The sequence below is a fragment of the Lissotriton vulgaris genome, chromosome 2_1 (genome assembly GCF_964263255.1).
Source record: "Lissotriton vulgaris chromosome 2_1, aLisVul1.2, whole genome shotgun sequence".
Taxonomy (NCBI): domain Eukaryota; kingdom Metazoa; phylum Chordata; class Amphibia; order Caudata; family Salamandridae; genus Lissotriton; species Lissotriton vulgaris.
Window position 1 is genome coordinate 690983786 of NC_141687.1, and position 20648 is coordinate 691004433.

Genomic DNA, 20648 nt, shown 5'->3' on the forward strand with positions numbered 1-20648 from the left:
AACTTGGACCTGATTGTCTCAACACGCACCTTTCCTTTTACACCCCCACCCGCCAGCTGCGTTCGTACAACCAAGCCCTGGCCGCTGTTCCGCGCATCCACAAAGCCACCATGGGGGGAAGATCCTTCTCCTACTTAGCGGCCAAAACCTGGAATTCCCTTCCCATCCACCTCTGCCTTACTCAAAACCACCTAGCCTTCAGAAAACAGCTTAAAACCTGGATATTCGATAAGTAAACCTCCCCCCCCCCCCTTCCTCAAGCGCCTTGAGACCCTCTGGGTATGTAGTGCGCTATATAAATTCTGACTTGACTTGAATTGACTTGACTGTGATGATTCTGGTTAGGCCCTGTTGAGAGGGGTTATATTGTTTTACAAGCTGTGTTTTCTTTACGTATTGTCATTTTTTAACTGTATGCATGATGGTTGCCAGTTTATGTGCACTTGAATAGGCCACTGTTGGGTAAAGCATAAAGCTAATATTAAAGGGTAAAGGCCTCATTGGTTCATTGGGAAAAGTCATGCTACGATGCAGAAAATATCATGAAATGTTATACTAAAGTCATTAGATTTGACTTTATTGTGAAAAGCATGTGTTAAAGAGAACGGGCTTTCAATGATGAATTGCCATTACACTTTACTAAAGCCTGTAAGCAGGTATTTTGTTACATGGAATTTCACAGATTACTATAGTAGGTAAGAGGTTTGGTACTGGTGATTCACCCAAACAAACTGAGAGAACAGAAAATATGCACAACAAAAATCCTTGTTAGGCTCCATGTGAAAATAGAGTATTTTTCTTTTCTATCTGTAATTCTGTATACATTTGTACTCTTATGAATCTATGCTGGGTGGTTGCCTTGTAGAAAGCTTATGCTCAGTACAGTAGACTTGAGCTGGTTCTAGTGACATGCCAAGATAAAGGCAATAGGTCTGATTGTTTACTATGGAAAGTTACAATAAAGGCAGTAGGCCTGGCATATTGGTTATGAAAAGTATATGCTAAAGGCAATAGACATTTATGGGTGGATTAGTATTAGTCTGATTTAAAGCCTACAGTTTTTTTATTCCATTAAATCTCACAAACTGCTTTAGCAGGCATATGCTTGGATGCTGGTTACCCCCTCTTACAAACCATCGGTATAGATGATTCGCACAGTGAGAATCGGTGCTAAGCCCTGTTAGAAGACCTAGCCTTTGGCCATGTCAACTGTAATTTTGTATACATTTGAAATTTTATGACTGCGCACCTGATGGGTGCATTGCGGGAAAGCTTACGCTCAGTACAGTAGCCCTGAGTTGGTTATGGTGACGAGCCAAAGATAACAGCTATAGGGTTGATTGGTGTGCTGAGGAATGTTATGCCAGATGCCAAAGGTCTAACCTGTTTTTTATGAAACACTATTACAAAGGGAGTACGCCTGACGTATGTATTTTGAAAAAAAAATACTACATCCAATGAGCCTCTAACAGTGGACTGTTGTCACATTAGGTTACAGGTCCTTGAAATTTGTTACATGTAATCTCCGAAATTACCATAATAGGTATTTGTTTTGGTGTTGAAGCGAAAGAAGGGGGTTCCCCAATGGGTTTCTTGCTGGATGCAGGCGGGACGTGGGGGGAGAGAAACACTGAACAAAGAACAAAGAACGTACCCCGCCAATAGATAATGTGGTCCCAGATCCGGGATCCCAGTATGTGAGGGGTGATAAACCTAGGAGTAGGTACTGCACATTACAAGATCAACACCATTCAATTACTTGCAAGAAAAAGTTTTTAGCAAATATATAGGTATTTTTATTTTAGTGTAGAAAGCATTTATATACATCCATCGCATATAATTATCTTATAAATATTGCACAGTATACATAGTCAATTTAGAAAACAAGTAAAAGTGACAAAAATAACATTCTTCTTAGGAACCTACCCAGTAACATTTCATACTTCATTCATACTTTCATTCTTGCAGTGTTTCAAAACCTAATACTACCTAAAGTTCAGACATTCCACTCACATTCTTCAGTTCATACAAATCAATCTGTTGTTACATCTGGGACCACATTATCTATTGGCGGGGTACGTTCTTTGTTCTTTGTTCATTTGTTTTGGTGTTGATCACCCACTCTGACAAACCCTGGAAGTTGATTCTTGTTAGGCTATCAAAAGGGGTTGCATATGTTTTTCCATCTGTAATTGTGTACGTATTTATAATTTTACAACTGTATGCATGATGATTGCCAGTTTATATGGCCTTCAATAAACCTGTGTTTTATACAGTGTCAAGCCATTAGTGAGGGCTAGCGGCCTGGTCAGTACACAGGAAAAAGTTATGTCAGATTCTTTAGGTCTGATACATTTCTATGGAAATGTTATGACAAACCAAGTAGGCTTTACTTATTGTGGAAAGCATGTGGAAATGACAATAGGCGCTTAACAGTGAATTGCTATTACTAAGTGATAAAGCCTCTACGCATATATTTTGTTAGAAGGAATCTCGTAGATTACCTTGGTAGGCAAAAGTTTTGGTGTTGGTGACCCACCTGAACAAACCATAGGGACAAATGATTTACACCATGGTAATCCTTATTAGGGTTTGTAAGTAGAGGTTTTATATTGGTTTAACACATTGTGTATAAAGTTGTAATTTCATTATGGTATGCCTAATGGGTGCCTTGGGGGAAGCCTTATAACCAACATAGTGTGTCTGAGTTGGCTATTGTTACAAGTCAATAATAAAAATAATCGATATGTATATATCTTGTCACTAAAAAAACCAAAGGTTGCAGGGACATCTTAGTTAGGTTCAGATTGTACACACACAAAGCCATCGAAATTCAGCAGTTATAGTTATATCAAGTGACTATAAATCGTGCCCTAAGATAACTATCATCACATAACTGAGGTACCCTTTTTATGGTTCCCCTTTAATATCGTTGCTTGTCCTCTTTTTACTTTAATGTTACTTAAGTCAATACTTCAGCTCTCCAGGCACGAGTGACTTGCTTGTCGTTCATTTAACCTGTAGCATGCCTCATCCAATGTGGCTACTTCCTCTAAACCAGGAGGCCATTATGGAGTGTTGCTGTCTATATTGTATCATTGTTTCACCATTCCAAGAGGGCCAACACCTTGGTTCGGAATGTGTCGGCCATGCTGGACTTTAACACAACAATAGACTATTTACCATACCTCTGAAAGATGGGCACCTGCATCTATTTTTAGTTTTGTATTGCAAACATATGCGTACTGTGTTTAGATGGCAGCATGTTTTCATTTCTCTACCTGCATTCTTTAACGTATATATTTTTGAGTTTGTGTGTTTTGTTGCGATTGTTTTAGAGTGTGAATGAAAGAATGAGGCAGCGGATGGATGAATAGATGCAAGAGTGCAACGAGAGACAGAGTATATGCATTTATAACTTATTGAGTGCCTACATTTATTAGTGACACAAAAGGCACTTTCATTCATCCAAACCGACTGGTATTGCCACAGTTTGTTTCTTATTTCTTCCTCTATCCAATTCGTGGTCAGGTCAGACACAATATTTGTTACACCTAATCCGGAAAAGTATGGGCTATACCGGAGCACATAAGCACAACCTGGTGACTAACTCACCTCAAAAGCAGGTATAAGAAAAACAATGGAAAATATGTCACTGTTGCTGCCACATCATGCATTTTGGAAGAACTCATCTGTCAAAGCTGAAACCAGTAACATTATATTAAAAAACAATGCTCACCACGATCTATCAAGCATCCACAGTGAAAAAAAGTGAAACATTCAAACACATTGGACTGTAATCCAAGAACTGTGCTCTTAGGCACACAAGCACTTCAAGCTGACCACACTGTGCATCACAACGAGTGCGCCAATATGTAGGGGAAACGGCATGGGGCTTCAAGACCTTCTAAAATGTGGCCCAAAAACAGGTTGCAATGTGTGAGGGTTATGTCTGCATTTGCATAGGAGATGACTGACACGCATTCCCTCTGGAGTTAATGCACACGGTTTCCTTTAGTAGAGTATAAGAAGCACCATTAGACCTTTGACACTATTTAGAGGGGTTGACATGAGACATACGCAGGAGGGTTAGAGGGAACTAGCCTCTTGAGGTGAAGCCAGAGTCTATTTTCCATATTATGGATGGCCGTATTAGAAAAACTGTATTTCTCTTATTTTGGCCACAGTAAGTAGTCGAATTACGTCAGAACCCCGCCCTTTATATAGTCGCACTTCCTCTAAAATATAGTTGATAAACCGAGTAATACGCAATAGAGATGGCTAGGGTATTGAAGGGAAAATGGGACGAATGGCAGTTACAAACACTTCTAAACAAAGACATGAATTCAGAAGGAAAATGGTTTATAAAGAAACTAATGGCTATAGAACAAAATGCAGTGTATCCTATGTCAAGCATTCAATTTGTTTTAGTAATTAAAATATATATTTTTAGCAATAACTTAAATCATCGCAACTCTGTTACAGCAAGGGTGCGAAAGAAATGTAAAGTTAAAATATGGAAGCATCGAAGCCTATGTACAAGCCCAAATGACAGAAAGCGAAACCCAGCATGTATGTCGAACAATGTTTAGATATGCCTAATATACAACGTTCTGCTATCACGTATGTTCTGATCCACGAAAATCAAATCATTTCCTTTGATTATTATTATATTAGTTGATTTCTGGCCACATCAACTAGACTGCATGTATTAGGTATTAAAAATTGGCCCAACTTTCCACAAATGTGTATTTGTTTAAGAAATAATAATTGCTATCAAGATCAAAAACGTGTAGGTAAGTCAAATATTTCGCAGTACTTACTCAAAGGAAAATCCATCAAGCCTAAAAGATAAAGAGAACAATTTGGGATTATAAATCTCAAAGAGAAAATACACTTGTTATTATTAACTGTTCTATTAAGTGACTAATACATTTTGGTACCACCTAACATCATTAATCATTAACAACGCCAAAAGTTTATTAAATATTTAAGAACAAACGGTATAGACACCATCAAGTCAGGGAAAAGATAAAAATAGGAAAGGGAAGGTGATGTGTGCATACTCCGAAAGGAGTCGGTGTGCGTTTTATGAGAGATGTGCATGTTACAATCACAAAATATAGCTTTTGGCTCAATTCATAACCTCCTACTGAGGCAGTTCCAATTTTTCAGTGTGTGCCCTGGTTGTGGTCACTTCAACAAGTATGTGTGTTTCTTTCGTTTTATTTTACCATTTTAAGTTGTAAATTGCTTGCCTGTGCTGTCCGAATGGGTTGTGTGTGATCATTCTTCTTCCCATATTCGCCAATGTCTTTTTGGGGTGTGTAGCTTTCCTATTGCTGCTTCTGGGCCAGTTACATCACTTCCTGCAGCTTTGTTTGTACGCTTGATTGCCCACTCTTATAGTTCAGCCAGTCAGAGTAGCTGTATTCAATCTTGCTTGACTGACGAGCTTTTAATTTGAAGGTTGACTGTTCTAATTTAGTAGGTTTGCTACACGGGACCGAAGAAGCATTAGTTGAGCATCAGGCTAGTGTTGAAATATTGGAATTATTTTATTGCAGAAGTAAGCCTCACTGACCATTGCTTCAACTTATTTTCATGCCAATTTCCTGCCCCATTGTTGCCATATCCCCAATCTCCACTATATGCAGGCTGCATTTGTTGTGGCAGGTTCTATACAAGTCTCGTCTGGCTTCCATTGTGGGATTTGAATTTAGCTGTTGAACTGTTGAGGCTCTCTACCAATAGCTCAGTATGTATGTTCTTCCAGGAACGCTGCCTTGGTTTTTCAGGATACCTTTCTGGATTTCTTGCCTTCTTCGGCTAGTATCGATATGGGCTGTGGGGATCATGAACCGTTACTTATTTTACATTACTGCTGAAGAAGATAGATCTGCTTTTACCTGATGATTGTGCGGTCTCTCCACAATGAGCACTGCCCCTTCACCTTCCTAGCGTTTCACCATCCCAGGTTCTATGGAGTGATCATTGCACAAGCACCAGCTTCACAAGCTGACTAGGTCTTCCACTTCACCAGTTACCAATTGTTTTTGTAGTTGTCTTTTTACAATAGGACCCTTTCAATCTCCAGTACTGTGATGGGTGCTACACCAAGCACTCAACAGCTGAGCAGGCACTGTCTTAAGGTCCTCTGCAAGTCTGGAAGACCAGCTGGGACAGTTGTGCCAAAAGGGCAGTTTCAAGTCTACCAATCCTCACCTAGAGTTGCCTCTCTTCTGGTTCTAGCTCTAGACATTGGGCAGCTCTCCTTAGCAAGGCTAAAGGGAAGGCCCTGCAGTGCTATATGATGTGTTTTGTGCTGCCCTTGTTCTCATCCATTGGAACAATGCTCTGTGTAGCTAAGCAGAGCCAAGGGAGAGAGGGAAAGAAAAAGTGTGTGTGAGGTGAGAGTGAGGGGCGATCTTGTGTCTGAATAATTTCCAAATTATATATGGGGGAGTTGAGAATATCATGGCAGGCAGATGGAGCAAGAATAGGTACGTTATGATATCGCTGGCTATTGCAGAAAATGGAAACCACATTGCAGAGCTGGAACATAGTGGAAAACCCGACAAGTCATTGAACTATATCAGAGTATAAAGAACCATTGCAATGTGTTTGCTTTGGGATAGGGAACACGGGCACCAACACCAAAGATTGGCATATGAGTGAGAACAGTAGCATGATTGCATTGCTTTCATATGGAGATAGGAGGACATAATGGCATGGCTGTTATGAGGTGAAATCCGCACATAACGGCTAAACTGCCACATGAGGGAAATGGGCATATCATGGCTCGGATATGGAGGAATATGAACACATTAAGGCTTAGCTGACATGAAGCACATGAAGAGAGACTATCACAGCGTGGCTTATGTAGAGCAGGTGCACAATATAGCTTGGTTGGCATAAAGAGCTAATGGGCATATTGTGGCATGGATGGCATATGGGAGTATGGAGCCCAAAATGCAAGGCTGAAAAACAAGTGCACATCATGGCATGACTGGCAAATGAGAGATACCTGGGAAAGATTATACAATTGACTCGCATATTGAAAATGGCAAGTTGAAATTTGGGAGTACAGAAGTATATTTTCAGAAAATGAAAATCGTTTGTTTGAGAACAAATCATGTTTCATTTTCACTAAATTTAAGAGGCGGAAGTTGTGGGACATGGAGTGACAATTTCTAATTATTTGGAGGGGATCTCGTGCTGATGAAGAGGCACAGTTATCGTAGCTGCAAATGCCTATTTCAGGATGCCATTGATATAATTTAATTGAGATATGTAGAGGTAATTCATGGTAAACGCTCACAACTTAATATGACACAGTTATCAATATCTACAAAAGTGGTCCAAGGTTTCGGGTGGATAGCTCTGCTATTTTAAATATGAGATGTTGCGATCTGTGCAATGTTTAACTTTTCCAATTGTTTCTCTTCAAGTAAATTTTTTGTCCTATTATATGGCAAAATGACGAAAGGAACTGCAAAGTAGATGGAAATTAATGCTGTTTTTGAAATGCAAGGGGATGTCAAAATATCATAGCCTGGTTATTCCTCATTTGCTCCACAGTTACACTGTAATGTAAAATGCTTTGGGAATGGCCCCAAAAACTAAACTACTGGGGAGGATTTGCTCTGTAGACCATGGTGTATTAAAATATTTAATGAGTATCACTTCTCAACTGCCTTTAAAATCAGTGTCTTGTTATCCTTTTTATTTTATTTTATTTATTATTTCGTGTTTTAAAATGTATTGTTTGCAAAAAAAGAAATTGTTTTTAATTTGTCCAACGAGACTCCAACCCTGGCCCTTTCCTACTCTGCCCACCCTTGAGGTTGCTTGGACTGCTCCGCTCGTGTAGTGCCATTGAACTGTTCCCCAACCACTACAAATGGGCCACTGTCCACACTGAAATCTGCGAGCTGCATAGTCTACTAAAACTGCCCCCCTAAAATCAATACTCATTCGATCTTGTGATTTAGCTTCAGCTGGGTCAAAGATTAGACCTCAGAAAACAGAGCTGGTGCTGTAGCCACGAAGCCATCTTGAGAACGAGTTGTCTCCACCCTTAAACGTTCCAAACATACAGCCAAACAACTGACGGCAAATGGTTGTCCATCACACTGTGTGAATTTTTTTTTTTAAATGTAATATTAGTGCGAGAACGAAATCCTAGTCCTCTCCTGTGACGTAGACATTGCCCCAAAATGGATTAAAAACTCCATATTTATTGTGATTCCCACTTCACCTACATGATATACCGTGTTTAAGCCAGGTCTGAATCCATCTCTAGTACGATGTAAGGCCTCCAGGTTACCTTTTGTGACTGCTGTGCTCTTACTCATGTTAAAAAGACAGAGTAATCGGTGCTACCTTTATGACTGGCTGATGCAGAAATCTCAACTGTAACCAGGCTCCTACAATTAATGGCCTGTTATCAGTATACATTGACGCGCTTCCCTTATCAGTCTGTGGAATGATATGCTCCAAATGGTGAAAAGGGTAAATGAAAGTAAATACGCTTTGGCAGCAGAAGAAAGTAGGTCACAAGAAGAGCCCTGGGGCGAGAACACAAAATAAACCTACAAGGCGTGATCGGAGTAAATTAATCTATTATATAATTTCAGTTTGGTCCACTTTGTCAGAACATTTGCTGTACCGTTATCCCATGTGATATCAAACAAATACACACTTTATAGCACAGCCTTTAGTGGCGATATAGGATCGCCCTGCAAATTTCCTTGTGTCATGCATTGTTCTGCTGCAGAGAGTATGGACGCCAGCCTCACAGACACCATCTTGAATTGAGTGTGAGTTGCTTTGCTGACAGTTCTCTACGGACCTCATACGCTCCCAGGATATCACAGGGTTTCCGTTTAATGTTTATTTCACTGCCGATTTACAGAAAATGTTGCCTCTTGCACACTTGTTCAGCTGTTGCGGGTGATCACAGTTGTGTGAACAGATGCGAAGGATTGTAATAGCTGCATCAGGGTAACCACTTGTTTCTGCTTCCTGTCGAAGCTCTGCTGCCTGTAGTTGAACCAGTTAAAAGAATACCGCTCCTATGGAGGAATGGCTGCGCAAGGATTTCATACATCTGATTGGACATTTCACTTTGCGCCTGAAGTACTATGAAGGATCTCCAAGCACCGGGGACTTGAGAGTAATTTTGGGTGAGAGATGAGATCACTCACCGGGACGTCGGGTGTTATTGGTGGATGGTGTTCTTTTCCACGCTGAGTTTGTAATGTGTATTTTATTATTGCCTTGCTGAATTTTCTGCCTTACTGTATACTATATATGCTTTCCTGAATTTGCTGTTTGTGGATTTTTTCTATGCCATGCTTAATTTCCTGCTCGAGTGTATTTTTCAACGCCAGTCTAAATTTGCTGTTGGGGAATATTTTTCTATGCCATGCTTAATTTGCCGCCTGTGCATTTTCCAATGCCATTGTTCAATGTCTGTATGGGTGAGTGAGTGGGTGTGTAAGTGGTGTATTGAAGAGTGTGGGGGTATGTAAAATAATGTATACATGAGGGAGTGCGTGTGAGTATCTGTATGGTTGAGAGTGGGTGTGTAACTGACAGTAAATGGTGAACTAGTAGTACGCCAGGATACACGCCTGCAGAGTGGTGGGGAAGGGGGGGGGGGGGCTTAGATAGACTCTAAGCAATCCCACTGTCTACTTGAGGTAACAGGAGGGGTTGTTGGACCCCAAGGACCCTCAGCATCCAAAGGGATTTCATCCCCCAACAAGTAGTGCGCCAGGAGGCAGCTTGCAGAGTTGTGGAAAAAGGGGCCTTGAGGCTCCCCCAGCGGTCCTCAACATGGGTCACTGGTTTCAGCAAGCTGGACCTGTTTGACAGCTACGGCTTTCAGAAAATGGAGTTATGTTTGCTTTTGCTTGGTGGGAGCGGTCAGCTTCCACCAAGCAAAAGCAAACAGCTACCTCCAGGGGGTGGGCACCTCAGGGGGTAACAAGAGCCGGCCCTGGGGGGTGGTGGTCCCCAGTGCCATAAATGGCTTCATTCAATTTAGCCCCAGTGAGTTGGTGGTCCCCAGGGCTGCAGGGGGGCACAAAGGCCCTACTGAATTTATTTAAATACTTTTGCCACATGAAGGTGGTGGTTTCTGGGGCGCGGGCAGGCTGAGTGGGTCCGTTGGCATACATTATAAGCTGTACCCCAGGGATGTGGTTGTTCCTGGAGCTCCCCCACAATCATTTAGTTACTTTTGCCCCAGGGAGTTGGTGGTCCTTGGGGTGCAGGAGGGCTGAGAGAGCCTGTCCAAATACATTATAAGCAGTGCCCCAGGGAGGTGATAAGCCCTAGGAGGGGTAGCCCCAGGCACCCCCTTCTATTTTTAAGTTATGCCCCCGGGATATGGCCCATGCAGGGGGTTAATTAAAAACAAGTACGGGAGCCTGCGCTTGTTTTTTAAAAAAATATTTTTCCGGCGAATTCGCAAATATCGTGATTTTGTAATATTTGTTTTTACTGCTTTTTTGGCATGTTGGTGTCCTCTGGGGCTCCAGGACAAACTTAATAGGACCAGGGTATTCCTACCCTGCCCCCATTTCTTTATGTTTTTTTGGGGGAACATGGTTGGAGCCGAGTCCCACGATGACTGCCAGTACTTCGTGGTTAAAGTGTTTGCAGCCAATCAGAGCTCTGCATTTTCCTGCATAGGCTTGTTATTTTTCACGAAGTCTTCATGGTCACAGATATCACTAACTTTATTTTCCCAACAGCTACTGAACGGATTCACACCAAATAACTAAAAGCAAGATCTGCATAACCAAATCTTCTTTTCAGTCATATTTGGTGTAATTCAGTTTAGTGTTTCGGGCTGCAGCTTCGACTAAAGGTCCTATGGCAATCAACATGGTAAACCTAGCTTTTTTGACCCCCCCTTTTTCTCGGCCCATGCTTTCCATGAGAAAGAATACCCAACTTGACATTTTGTGGGGAACATTTTGTTAAGATTCATCAACCTGTGCCAAAGTTATAGCGAAGCCAAAAAATGCTTTTTCTATGTAAACATGGTGAGCTAATTCAAGTAAACAGGGGCGTAAGGCAGGGATGTGTGTTGGCGCCCACCCTATTTTCATTATATGTGAATGATATAGCGGAATAACTATTGGGCTGCGAACACGATTCTCCCAAGTTAGGGGGGTACCAGTACCTCTTTTATTTGCAGACAATACTATCTTAATATCCCAAACCCCAAAAGGTTTACAATGTTTAATAGAAACTTTTGATGCATATTGTGAAACTAAAGGCCTGGTAATAAATTCTAGCAAAACAAAGTATATGGCGGTGAATCCCCATAAGTCTTTAATGTTAACAGTAAAAAATCAGACGCTAGAGTACGTGCATAATTTTAATTATTTAGGTATAACCTATGTACACTAAAATTACTTGGAAACAGCAATTGGAGAAAAGTAAAATAATTTTACTCCAAAACTCTTTACCGATAGTAAAGAAACATGAGAGTAGTATGTCTAAAGCGGTATCCCCTGCCCTCGAGGTATACAAGTATAGGGCACAATCAGCTTCTCTTTATGGGGCAGAGCTATGGGGGCCTTCAAGTAACAATACTTTTATGGTAGGAGAAAATACGTTTATTAGGAAATCATTACGGATTCCAAAGTGTGCACCACTAATACCTATTGTGATGGACCTAAATGTGCGCCGTATGGATCATCAGGCAATTCTAAGACCACTATTATTTTGGGTGCGACTCTGGTCTACAGCAGAGCTCGTACATTATAAAGAAGGACTTGAGGAAATTTCAAGGTTCAATTGCGGAATGGGTTTTCTGTGGCACAAGCATGTTAATAGTTGGTTCCGTAAATTAGGGTTGAGTCATTTTTGGGAGGAACCTGCTCAACTGTTTTTGGCCTCTAAGAAAATATAAAAATCTGTCTTTTGGGCCTATATCCAAGATGGTGTGTCCCATAGCGCAGCAACAGGCACATTAACAACACAGTTTCTTTTAATGAAGTCAATTTGGGGTTTTGAGCCATTCTTGGGTGAGGTGCAGGCACAGCTAACAAAATCGTTATATATGAAATTTCGATATGGTGTTCTGCAAATTAATTCAAACACATCGAAATGGGCCCGCAAACAGGAGGAGGAAAATATTGAGCGCTGTGTATTTTGTTAATCCGGTGCAAAAGAAAATTACTTACATTTGTTATTCTTTTGTCCAGGTTATGCAAAATCCAATGATTAAACCCATTTGTCGGTTATTGGGTATTAGGTCTTGCCATGAAGCAGAAAGAATACTAAGAATTGATACTTCACAAAAGGTCGTTTTTAGTGTTAGTAGGTATCTATATGGTGTAGGCTTAGAAAGAGTAAAGGAAGGCTTGAAATTTTTGTTTATTATGCTCGGAATGTCGATATTATATTAGTTCTGCACTTGCATTTTATGCATTACATTTGGAGCATTGTTATCATACTTGTTTTGCATTTGCACTCTACTAATTAATAAGAAAATATGTGGAATACATGTTGCACTCTAAGTACTTGCACTTTCAACAAGTGATTCCTAATTAGGAAGTTTTAATGAAATGATGCTAGATAGATTTTGATGTCCTTGGTTAATATGATGTATCGTGCTACAATTCCTCAATATGTTTTAAGTATTTAAACCTCTTAAATTTTAATTGTCCTTATTTTCTTTTAATAGGTGAGAAAGGTCAGTACTGAAAATATGAATTTCAATACTTGTGCTATGGTCTAGCGATACCTTTGGAATGTTTTATTGTTATGTTGTGTAAATTGTATTGTATATCTTTTATGTTTTTTTAAACCAAAATAAAGATTAAATTGAATTGAATTGAAGTGTAACCATTGGTACTAACTATAACTACCTACTGGCAATCGCCAGTAGATTTATTTATATACACAATGAGGATTACACCGCACTCCCAGAAGTATCTTTATGACAGTCCTTTATTTAATCGCCAGCTATGTGATGGTACTACAACGCATTTCAACTTCCGTGTTCTTCAGGTGGTAACACTTGTTTGCTGTTTAACTCGCCGTGCCTTAAATCTGGTACAAGGCATTCTGGGAAATGTAGTTTAGAATGCTAGTACATATGGGAGTTGAAAGCATCAACTCCCAATGAGGAGGTCCCGTGGGCTCCCTCCATATTTGACACATTTTGGAATTAGCAGTTGGCTAACCAGGGCCTTTCAAGGCTCAAGAAGGGGGACCACGTGCACCCTTCCACTTATGAAATACAGTCCCTCTGGGCCTATAATGGCTTGGGGAGGGGGCCGTGCACCCACTTCTCCTTAGTTTACCAATGTGCCCGGTCTGCCATATTTATTTTCCTGTGGGAGCCTCGAGGGATTGTGGCAAAAATTGCCGGTTTTGTTTTTCAATTCTTTTCCTTGGGAGTCACTCTGGATCCCACCCATTGGGTCCAGGGTGGCAGGGTATCCCTGCCGTGCCACGTATATCTTTATTTTGATCAAACTTTAGAACAAGTGACAAAGTCCAGGAGTCCCGTGATGGCTGCCATCTTGCTTGCAGCCAATCAGAGCCCTTCCTCCCGAGGGAGTATGACTCCCATCAGCAGCAAAGTGGCCCGAGGGAAATAAAGCTCCCTGGGCCAATCAGAATGCTCTATTTTTTAACTGGCGCTCCCACAAGAGTCTCTTGAGCCTTTCGCGGGCCCAACTGTCTAGATATATAAATAATTTTGACCCTTAAGTCCTAAACAAATACTGAACAAATTTACACCAAATAACAAAAAGCACAATCTGCGGACTAAAATCTAGCTTTTTGCCAAATTTGGTGCAATTATGTTCAGCAGTTTTTGCTGTAGCCCTTCTCAAAGAAGTCTATAGAAAATGCACTGGGATTTTACCGATCACTTACACTCACTGGATGATGTCATTTGAAATGTCATCAGTGATGTAATCAGTGATGTCACTGACCATGTCATGAGCGATGTAATAGAGGTCATAAGCAGTGCACTGTGGGGGCATATGTTATAGATCGCTTAGATTACTATAACTGCTGAATTTCTATGGCTTTGTATGAGTGATGAGTGAAATCTGAGCCTAACTATAACATCTCTGTAACCTTTGGTTTTTTAAGTGAATTCCAAAAGAAAACTATTTCCTAACTGTAACCAGTAACATTTGAGTGGGAGTGAGTATGTGAGTGCATGAGTGTCTCAGTAGGTGTGTGAGTGAGTGTGTGAATGTCTCAATGGGTGTGTGAGTGTCTGTGTATAGGTCTGTGAGTGGCACTATCGGTCTAAGTGCCTGTGTGAGTGGCTGTATGTGTAGGTGAGTGCCTTTGTTGGTCTATGACCAGGACAGTGAGTGACCCTATGGGTAAGTCAGTGGGTGTGTGAGTAGCTGTGTGTGTATGTGAGTGGTTGTGTCAGTTCATGTGTATGTCTGTGAGTATCTGAGTGAGTGCTGCTATGGGTCTGTGGGTGTGTGAGTGACTACATTGGTCTGTGAGTGTGTGTGAGTCTCAGTTGGTCTGTGAGTGTGTTAATATCTGACTGGTTCTGTGAGTGGATGCGTGAGTCTTAGTGACTGTGTTAGTGGGTGCGTGAGTCTCTGAGGGAGTCTGTGTGTGAATGCAGTAGTGTCTGATTAGTTCTGAGACTGTGTGCATGAGATCTGACTGGGTCCATGAGCAACTGTATAAGTCTTAGAGTGCATTTGTGATTGGGTGCATGAGTCTCCGTGTGTCTGTGCATGGGTGCTAGACTGAGTGGATTCATAAGCCTCTGAGTGGGTCTGTGGATGGGCGCATGAGTGAATGGGTCTGTGAGTGGTTGTGAGAGTCTGAGTATGTCTGTGAGTGTCTCACTGGGTCTATGAGTAGGCCTGTGAGTGTGTGTGAGTCTCTGATTAGGTGTGTAAGTGGGTGCATGAGTCTCTGAGTGGGTTTGTGAATGGGTGTGTGAGTATCTGAGTGGGCCTGTGAGTGGGTGCATGACTCTCTGAGTGGGTCTGTGAGGGAGTGTGAGTGTCTGAATAGGTGTGTGAATGGCTGTGTAAGTGTCTGTATTGATCTGAGTGGGTGCATGAGTGTCTGAGTGGAACTGTGAGTGGCTGTACGTGTCTGAGTTGCTCTGTGAGTAGGTGCATGTCTGAATAGGTGTGTGAGAGGTGCATGAGTCTCTGAGTGGGTGTGTAAATGGGTTCATGAGTGTCTGAGTGGGTCTGTGAGTGGGAACATAAGTGTGTGAGTAGGTGTCACAGTGGGTGCATGAGTATCCGAGTGGTTGAGTGAGTGTGTCTGTGAATGTAGTTTTTCAATGATATTTGCAAATTCATCGCAATGTTATATGGAGGGCTGCGCTGACGGTCACAAATATAGGGTGTGGGAAAATCAACTCAGCATTTTATACACATCAGGGGTCCCTCAATGTCCCCTGTATTGCAGCCATGGGATCAGGTCACATCCAACCTGACCCCTCATGCCACTTTCTCCCATTTCATTTTTGTCCCAAGGACTGTTCCAATGAAGTAAAATGGTGACCGTAACTCTATTCTAAGGATACATCCAGTCAATCCCGGCATTTCTGTTGGCGCACACATTCCCAATTCGTCACTAATACTTTGTGGCCACAGATATACATATTTCTGCCAAATTTGGTGTAATGTGGTTCGGGATGCAGGCATGTCTACAGAGTTTATGGCAATTAACATGGGAAACTCGCTTTTTTTACCGCTTCACCCCCTTTTTATACGGCCTTTGGTTGACGGATTGCCCCAAATCTTCCCATGCACAACAAGATTCACAGGGGAACTTTTTTGTGAAAATCTCGTGAAGAATTGTCAAACGGCACCAAAGATATAGACAAGTCAAAAAACGCTTTTCCTATGGAAACATAGTTCTAACTATAAAGTCACCAGCAGTGTTTTAAAACTGGACTTAGGGTCATAGTTCAGCACATTTGCCCAGTGGCGCTGGAACAATTTTCAGAGTTGACACTGAAATCATTGGGATTGTGAAAACTCCTAGCTTCACACAAAGTGTAGCAAAGCACATGTATTCAGCAAGAGAATGGTAAAGATGTAGTATGTAGCTGGTGGTGCACCGTCACATATCACTAAAGCATTGTGTGGTCGCGCGCTGTCATAATAGCACATTTTGCATCAAAATGGCCACTAAATTTGCACAGACATGAAAACAAGTTACTACCTGTAACTTTGGTTCCCCAGTATTGGTAATTTTAGCAGACCAGAGAGAAGGACCAGAAGCTGTTCTTCTGAATCTTGAAATGGCCGCCAAATGTACTTTGATGGAAGAATGAGAAAGGCCTGACTTTGCCAGCGACAGAATGTAAGTCAGTATCTGATGAGGAGCTGCAGAGAACGGATGGATGTGTTCACGCTTCCATTTAGCACGATAGGTCTTATTTGTACTTGGTGCGCGAGCTTGAGTTAAAATCTCCCTACAGTTGTGAGGGATATTTAAGCTGTGGAATTCTCTGTGCTCAGGAGCCAAGCTTTCAAATGGAGAGAGCTCGGATCTGGATGTACCACTTGTCAGTGGGACATTGTTATTAGAGATGGAATGGGCCATAGGTGAAATGGATGGTCCTGAGAAAGCAGGAGAAGCTCCGTGAACCAGAATTGGCGAGGCCACGCTAGTGCTATTAAGATCATCCTGCAAGGTTCCATCTTTAGTTTCCTGAGAAGCTGCTGGATCAGAGGAATTGGAGGAAAGGCGTAAACAAATGCGCCTGACCAAGACATCGAAAAAACATCCCCTGAGACCCTCGATGGTGATCCCTGCTTGCATAGAGTTGGCATTTCCTGTTCTCTGGAGTCGCGAACAGGGCTATGGTTGGAACGCCCCAACATTGAAAAACCTTGTATAGAATATCTTATTTCTACTCGTGACAGGCCGAGTTCAGACGACTCAAGGTGTATGCTGTTCTGTTGAGAGTGCCTCGTAGATGCTCCGCTGAAAGGACGACGTTGTGGAGAATCGCCCATTCCCATATTTCTTGGGCCTCTTTCGAGAGAAGATGAGACCTTATACTCCCTGCTTGTTTATTTGATGCATGGCCGTTGTGTTGTCCGTCCTGACGAGCACGGTTGCACCTTGAACCCTCGGCAGGAAAGCTTGCAAGGCTAAGCAAATCGCTCTGAGTTCCAAGAGATTGATATGGAGAAGACGCTCTTCCGGGCTCCAGTGACTGCTCACCTGGAGGTCCTGTAAGACAGTGGCCCAGCCCTCCATTGAGGCATCTGTGGTTAGAATCAGAGGTGATGGAGCCATCCTGAAAGAAATGTGTCCTTGTTGGATGCCACTTTCGACTGCCTTTTCGTTGCTTGAGTAGATGGGGCTTTTATCAACCAATCATTTAGGTATGGGAAAACTTCTAGAGATTGTTTCCTGAGGAATGCTGCTACCGGGGCCAATACCTTTCTGAATATCCGCAGACCGGATATGATCCCGAACGGCAGAACTTTGAATTGAAAGTGGCTCTTGGCTACTGTGAAGCGTTAATATTTTCTGTTAGCTGGGTGGATCGGAACGTGGAAATATGCGTCCTGGAGATCGCCATGTAGTCCCCTGGATTTAGAAGACGCAAGATGTCTTGAAGAGAGACCATTCGAAAGGAGATTTTTATGAGATAGGTGTTGAGCTCCCTCAGATCTAAGATTGAGCGCCACTTCTCCTCCGTTTTGTGAATTAGGAAAAATCTGGAATAGAATCCCTTTCCTCTTTGAGAGAGTGGCACTGGCTCTATTGCTTCCTTGGAGAGCAGTTGACAAACTTTGAGAAGGAGCAGGTGCAGATGTATTGATTCTGTGGCGCGCGGGGCTCTGGGAGGTGGGAGGTCTTGAGATTCCAGTGCATGGCCAAATTGAACTATATTTAGGACCCACTGATCTGTTATGATCTTCCAGCAATTGAGAAAATGAGTTATCCTTCCCCCTACTGATGTTACAAGGGGCAAAAGAGCAGTAGGCAGAGCTAGGAAGCCACTATTGACGTTTAGAGGTATCTCTCCCCTGACATCCCGGTTTACCTCTTGAAGACTGGCGAGAGAAAGATGCTGATTGATTTTGTCGTTGAGAGTACTGAGGCTTGAATGATTGAGAGGATTGTGAATAGGATGAGTAGCGTTGTTGATAACCTCCCCTATACGTAGAGAAACCTTTTCCTCTTGCCCCCCAGAAAGGAACTTTTCGATATTGAAGAGTGCCAAAGACCTTACCGTCTCTGTATCCTTCTTAATGTCCTGTAAAGCATCATCTATATGTTTGCCAAACAGCATATCTCCATCGAATGGCAGATCTAGAATTTTATTCTGCATCTCAGGGTGAAGCCAGGTACATCTCAGCCAACCTTGACGTCTTAGGACCGCTGAACCTGCTAAGGCGCAAAAAGCCGTTGTAGCAATATCCATTGCACAATCTATAATTTCCGAGGAAGATCGTTCACCCTCCTCTAGGATCTTTCTCGCTTCCGCTTTGACACTCTCTGGAAGCTGATCAATAAAAGGAGAAAGATCGCACCACATTTGGTGATCATATCGTCCCAAAAGTGCTAGTGCATTAGAGGCTCTAACGAGGAGGCTAGACATGGAGGAAAATCTCTTGCCTACATTGTCCAGACGCCTGCCCTCCTTGTCCGGTGGCGCAGTCAGGGGTGCCAACGGGTTTCTTGATTGTCTTTGGGCCGCCTGAGAAATAACCGAGTCCGGTCTAGGTTGACCAATAAGACAGGCAGGACTGTCCTCCGGAGCTTTATATTTCTTCTACAGACACGGTAGAACAGGAATCACAGTAGCTGGAGACTGCATGACCTTCTTGCCCCCATTCCAAACATGCACCACTATGGGTATGGAACGGACATATTTTTTGTAAGGCTCCTTAAAATCATAGAGGAAACAGTCTGATTGCAGCACAGGAACAGGAAGGCAAATCTTTTAGATGCTCATTCCATATGATTATGGAAACCCCCCTGTGTCCGCTGGAGGCGAATCTACAGGGTCCGGAGATGCAGAGACCGGATCTCGGATAACATAATCATCCCATTCTGCGTCGGGATTTTGGACAGGTTCTACATTCTGGTCCCCATCCGACGAGTCATCATCATCCTGTACTGTAACTACCTCATGTCCTTCTAACAAAGGTTGTCCTTCATGCCTTTGAGATGTTGATGCCACAGAAGTAGAAGGAGGCTGCAGAGGTGGTGGCGGGGGAGGTTGCATTGTTTCAGAGGTTTGAGATGGGAACCTCTTTTTGTAATCCAACAACATCAGCTGTAGGTCATTTATTAGTGAGACGGCATGGAAACCATACCATGTTGAGATGTATCACGAAGAGTGAATTGTGCCTCTGGTTGATGTTGACCCAAGTATTAGTTATCCGAATCCAAGTCCTGGTACTTCACCTGGAGTTGAGATGGGCTATAAGCATCTCCATATGGACTTTCATCCTCGTCAGAATAATCCTCCTCCAGATGAAGAGCTGGAGGTAACGGTGTCACTCTACGGGGTGATGTCATTTCCGGAGTAATCAGCCTTTTCTTTATAGAAATCTTCACTTTTTGGATAGTTGACGGTGTTGTTGAAAGTGTCATCGTCGAGGGAATCGTCGTCGTCGGAGAAAGAACCTTTGTCGACGGTGGAATGGTCGTCGACGGTGGGCTGATCGTCGACATTACCGTCGACGAGGTCGATGTCAGAATCATCGTCGCCGTCATCATTGACATCGCTGTCGTCGATGTCGTCTTCGTCGACACCATCGCCGGCGTCATCACCGTCGACGTTGTCAATCTCGTCGACGAAACAGAGGTAGGATTTATCGTCGACGAAGTCACCGTCAACGATGTTGTCGTCGAAGCGCTCGTCGACGGGCCCATCGACGGAGCTGAAATTGAAACCAGCTGGATTTTTGACGTCGTCATCGAAGTACCTGAGGAAACTGTCGTCGACTGACAGATTTTCTTCTCTCCTTTTGCCTCTAGAGTTGTACTTGAAAGTTTCTTGAAGATCTTCTTTTTTCAGATGGTAAAGAGCTAGGAGAAGGACCTTGGCTTGCCTTCTTACCAGATAGCACCTCAGGAACAAGTCCCTCTTTCTCCTTTGCACCTTGGTGAGGAGATTTTTTGGGACTAAGCCTTTTAGACCTTTCAGAGGTCTTTTGAAAGGCCTTAGGAGGGGTTTCAGCAGATGCAGAAGGGGAAGACCTACCCCTTTTTGTAGACCTCCTCGAAGATGTTGCTGAGGAGGAATCTTCACTATCACTAGAGCCAAGTCAGAAGTCTTCCTTCCTGGTCTCTCAGAGTCTTGGTGGAGAAGGTCCTGCAGATCTTGCAATCAGTGGCCTTGTGATCCGGGTATCCGGTTATTAGCAATAAATGCAGTCTTTATGCTTATCTTTAATATATAGTCTTTTCTTTGAGCAGGTAGCACATGCTATGAACAAAGCTTTCTTTTCTGACATCCTGAAGAGAGACTAGTTGAAGAAAAAAACAAAGTTGAAGAGAAAACTGAGCAGAGCTCAGTGGAGACTCCCTTAGCACAACGTGTGGTAGAAAATCTGAGGCTCTGAGGCTCTCTGAGAAAGGTTCTATGGGGTGAGGCTGATCTGGCTGGTTGTTGCAAGTTTTTGGTC

The 20648-nt window shown here is 42.6% G+C and overlaps 1 protein-coding gene across 2 annotated transcripts in view; it reads right to left on the bottom strand.

The window, feature by feature from the left end:
* The window catches only part of BMAL1 (basic helix-loop-helix ARNT like 1), a 415934-nt gene that overhangs the window by 361001 nt on the left and 34285 nt on the right, over positions 1-20648 (bottom strand). For both annotated transcript variants that reach the window (XM_086955926.1, XM_086955924.1), the window contains exon 3: positions 4824-4844. In XM_086955926.1, coding sequence (XP_086812052.1) covers positions 4824-4844 — 21 coding nt within the window. The remainder of the gene's footprint in view (positions 1-4823; positions 4845-20648) is intronic.